The sequence below is a fragment of the Plectropomus leopardus genome, unplaced genomic scaffold (genome assembly GCF_008729295.1).
Source record: "Plectropomus leopardus isolate mb unplaced genomic scaffold, YSFRI_Pleo_2.0 unplaced_scaffold29165, whole genome shotgun sequence".
Lineage (NCBI taxonomy): Eukaryota > Metazoa > Chordata > Actinopteri > Perciformes > Serranidae > Plectropomus > Plectropomus leopardus.
The window spans coordinates 1-4,783 of record NW_024631785.1 but is presented as its reverse complement, the minus strand read 5'-3'; the positions used below and the strand labels follow the sequence as shown (position 1 = coordinate 4,783).

Genomic DNA, 4,783 nt, shown 5'->3' with positions numbered 1-4,783 from the left:
TTTATTTCCATTGCAGCCACCGCACTAGCCGTCATTATTTTCTGTGTTATTCTGTGTTTTTACCAGTTTAAATCACTGGGTCAGTTTGTTTTAGAGAGAGGGAAACCTCTGCGGATAATTCAACTCATGCTAAAATCCTTCTGAGCATCTGGATCAGGAAAAAGGTGAGCACACATTAGCAGGTGCTGCGCTAGCAGCCCATTTCTGACCTGCCAAACAGCAAAGGAAAAACACTAATCTGCAACTTGAAACTGTTTTTTTTAGTGTTTTTACTGGTTTGAAGCACCTGGTCTGTTTGTTCTGTAGAGGAGGAGACAGCTCCTGGAAAAAACCTCCTACCAAGAAGAAGTTTCAGCTGATCGTAACCTGCAATCCTCATTGCTATATGCCCCTAAATCCTCCGAAATCTTACACATCAGACCTTTAAGCTAACAGGACCAAAAACAACAGGAACTTAAAAAAACAAAAAATATATGTATAAACGTATATTTTGTCATCAATATCTGAAGAATGTCTACCAGAGACCTCCCAAGAATGTGTTCAATTTAAATTACTAATGAAGTATGTGAAAATTTAAAAAAAAAGTCATAAAGCACATGCAAATTAAAAAAATAAAAGCTCATCTTTATGTCCCGACGGATTATCTTTTTTCTCTTCCCTACTTTTGGCATACAGAATATGTGTCACACTCACTCCTCTGAAGCCAGTAGCGGTCCGGCATGGAGTGGTGAAACCCGGCTCTGTCGACACACTCGATGGTCTGATGGCCGTAAATGATCTGGAACATCTGACAGATCAGAGAACAGTACTCCTCTGCAGCATCCTGCGCAAAACGAACACACAAAGAGGCGATCATCACACCGAATAAGTTATCACATCAATAATATCTGTGAGTTTCTATGAAATGTTCTCAGTGTTTTAAACTGTGAATTTTCCCTTAACACACTTCTGTGGAGTGAACAACTTCTTCTGTGTGAGCGTCTTCACATCAGCAGTTGCATGCGTTATTGCCTTGTTCAAGGGCACATACGCAGTAACAGGTGTTAGGATTTGAACCAGCAACCACCTAAAGCTGAGCTGGCAGTCTGTTGTTGTGGTGAAACATGAGTGGAGTCTGTGAGCTCCATCTGAGCCAGTTAAACAATGACACACTAATGATGCCAAATTAAACAAACTATTGCTCCAGGGACAAGGATAACAATGACTACACACACACACACACACACACACACACACACACACACACACACACGCACACACACCAAAACACACACACACACACACACACACACACTCATGCACGCACAAATGCCATGACAAAGCTACTTGCAAATGTGATGTAATACTCCAGATTATGCAAGAACGCAGAGTCTCAGTACGAATCTGTGTGTGTGTGTGTGTGTGTGTGTGTGTTTATGTAAATGAGTTGAACAGTATTGTCCTAGTTTCCACAGTTCCAACATGTGAGTCAAATAACTAGTGAACCCCACCAATCATTTGACTCTTTTTGCAGGCTTATTTCCTGTCACTTTTTGTTTTTTTCTCTGTCGAATCAGAACATCAGACGGAGTAGTAAATGTCCGCATTGAAATTTACAAGCATTGGCACATGTACCTTTTAAGTTTTAACCCTTTGAAACCTTGGCTAATTGGCATTGGAGCATGGGAAGAAGGCAACAAGAAACTGAACCAGAAATGGCCCAAAAATTAGCAAGAAATTAGTACATAAAGTTCCAAGAAAATGACATTAAGCAACAAATATCATATAGTAATAATATAAAGAGCCCGAGTGCACTTACAGGGCGGACGGGTGGGAAAGTGGATGGATCCCATAAACAACTGACTTTTGCGTGGGAGTCCATGTGTCTCTTTTGCCTAAACCTAACCGTACGTGACTTTGTTACCTAATCGCAACCATCATGACAGTCGGCACTGATGTGCAGATGTGTTAACATAAGGACTTTGCTGCATCATCCCACCATTTGCATTTGTTAATATCACGGTAAAGGCGTCCCGGAGCATAAACAGGTGACGCACAAGGATACCTGAAAGTAGCAGGGGTCGACAGATAAGTGGCCTGGCCGAATATTGGGGCCGATATTTGGCATTTTGGCGATTATCGGTATAGGCATTGTATGTTAATGATCGCCAATGAAACTAATGAATTAAAAAGTGCAAATTAAGTGTCAGCATGGGAGGAAAACCTCAGGGAGCTATTTTTAATTATTCTTTTGCTATTTGAACTTTCACTTGTATTTATAAAAAAGTTGCAGGGAACTTGCTTTATATGATGTTGAACGTTTCAGTTTTGATTAAACATTTGCTGAGGGCATTTTAACAGTTTAGTGTTGGAGTTTGTTATATTCCAAATTCTAAATACTGACAGAGATATTCATTGTTATTGTAAATGCATATTAGTTCCAAATATCGGTTATTGAAGAATAATCGCTATCGATATCGGCCCTGGAAAAACAATATTGGTCCACCCGTAATAAGCAGACGCAGAAGGTCACTGCCAAAGCGCCTCATGTGACGAGATGGGATCGAACGTGTGATGTGACGCACCCTGTTCTCCACAGCCAGGATCACCAGGTTGCAGTAGGCGTCGGGGCAGGGCGTCGGCTCCAGTGGGTTGTGGTTCCTCCGCTCCCAGCTGCCGTAGCTCTTCCCCCGCTCCCAGCTTCCCGTGCAGGCTTGTCGCCGTTCCCAGCTGCCCCCGCCACCGCCACCTCCTCCCCTCCTCTCCCAGCTCCCACCTCCTCCACCTCCCCCATGCCTCCTCTCCAAGCTCCCTCAACCGCCTCCTCCCACCCCCCAGCTCCCGCTCATGGGTCTCGCTCTGCGGTTCTCCCAGCTCCCTCCTGTTTTACGTGTTTGCTGCCTCCTCTCCCAGCTCCCTCCCACTCTCTTCCTCTCTAAACTCCCTCCTCCTCCTCTCTCTCCCCCACCTCCTCCTCCTCCCCCTCTCTCCACGTTCTGGTTTTTGTCGTGGCTGCTCCTGGACAGCGACGGCCTCCAGTCGACTCCACAGATGGTGTGCCGTCGTTCCATCGTGCCCCCCGCAGGCCGAGGGTCGGCGTTGCAGCTCATGGTTTGACGTCGGCCGTCGATGCCAGTTGGCTTTTTCCTGTCCAGACTGTCGTCCCCGGCAACCACTGTATCCACGTTCAAACCTGTGGGTTGAGGGTTTAAGAGTATGTACACCTGATTTTACTTACACAAAACCAAAAAGAAACAATAAATGCTAGAAATCCATCAATTAACCACCTGTGAACAGCAATGGATGTCTTTTTTCTTCACCCTTACAAAACAAAGTCAAAGACCTAAAAGTTGTGCATCAACAAAGCAACAAAAAACAATTCAACGTGTTGTCATTCAAACTCTTCAAATGGTGCTCTGTCATTGACCTTCTGTGTCTACTTATGATGTTTTAGGTATTCTTCTGCGTCAGCTGTTTACGCATCAGGATGCTGTTATGGTGAAGTCAACAAATGCACATGGCAGGATGACCCAGCACGTCATTCTTTTTTTTAAACGTCATGAGCACATGGCAACGGCTCCAACGCCAACAATGGTTATAATGAGGCAAAAGAAGCACATGGTAAGGTGTAGAAGAAAAACACATCCAAAATGCTAACTCATTCTGGGTTTTAGGACTCCTTGCTGGGTTGTTGGGTTATCAAAAATACCTGTTCAGGACAGACACATCCACTGTGAGATGCTTTCTTATCTCACAGTCATCAGATGATATTACCGCCTTGTTTTGGCAGCGTAAAAAGGGGTAGTGTCTGGTCTGCAGGTGTGTCCTCTCACCTGTCTTGAGGACGAGCAGGTGCAGCGCGTCGTCCCTCAGGTAGGACGCGGCAGCGATCTCGTGTGTGGGAATCCTCACCAGCAGCTTCTCGTTGTCTCTCCACGTCAGCAGCAGACAGCGAGCGGAGAGACTCAGAATACAGTCCTGATCCACGCTGGTCTTCAATGGCAGCACCTTCAACTGCTACTGACCAACACACAGGAACACGTGATTATTGATTACTAATGATTAATGATAGATTAATGATTTATGAGTTACACATAGTTGCAGCAGACAGATAAAAGACTGTAAATACTGAGATTAGGGATTTAAGGATCACTGATGAAATGACTGACACATATAGTTTGTTTACCTCTGCAACTGTCAAATATTTCTTATTGATCATTAGCACTGTGTTTAACAGATGCTGCTCAGTTGGGGAATTTATCATTAAATAATGAGGTATTAAGTGGCGCAAATAATATTATTTCATACTTTTCTTCATTGAGTTAGAGGAAGTTTCCAGTACTTAATACTTTTTTTTTTAAAGCTGTCAGTCTGTTGGGAAATCCTGGTTTTGTAGACACATACAGTTGAGTGTCATCAGCATAACAATGAAAAAAGATTGTATGATTAAATATTATTTGCTCAGAGGAAGAATGTAAATGCAGAATAAAAGAGGACCTAGGACAGAGCCTTGAGGTACTCCAGAGTGCATAAACACAGTGTATGACTACAAGAGTGACTTTAAACTGTGTGTCTGATATTATGTTATAGGTACATCACTGTTAACTAAGCTTGGCAGTGATAAGTTAAAAATAAATTATTGATTAAGCACTTTTAAAAGGTTGAGAAAATAGCTCTCTTGGTCAATGTGACTGCTACTCCAATAATAGTTGCATTTGATTGTCTGTATTTATTGTTGTAACCATGTTTTAAGCTGCCCTCTTGGCCAGGTCACTCTTGGAAAAGAGATTTTAAATCTCAATGA

At 43.2% G+C, this 4,783-nt stretch overlaps 1 protein-coding gene across 1 annotated transcript; it reads right to left on the bottom strand.

Annotated features, from left to right (window-relative positions):
* Window positions 1-693: 693 nt before the first annotated feature.
* Window positions 694-3,996, bottom strand: LOC121938319 (cerebral cavernous malformations 2 protein-like; the record flags this gene model as incomplete). The annotated part of the gene is made up of 4 exons (XM_042481584.1): window positions 694-823; window positions 2,565-2,755; window positions 2,948-3,172; window positions 3,813-3,996. Coding segments are annotated over 4 exons (730 nt in total), but the record flags the coding sequence as incomplete, so codon positions are not given.
* Window positions 3,997-4,783: the final 787 nt, after the last annotated feature.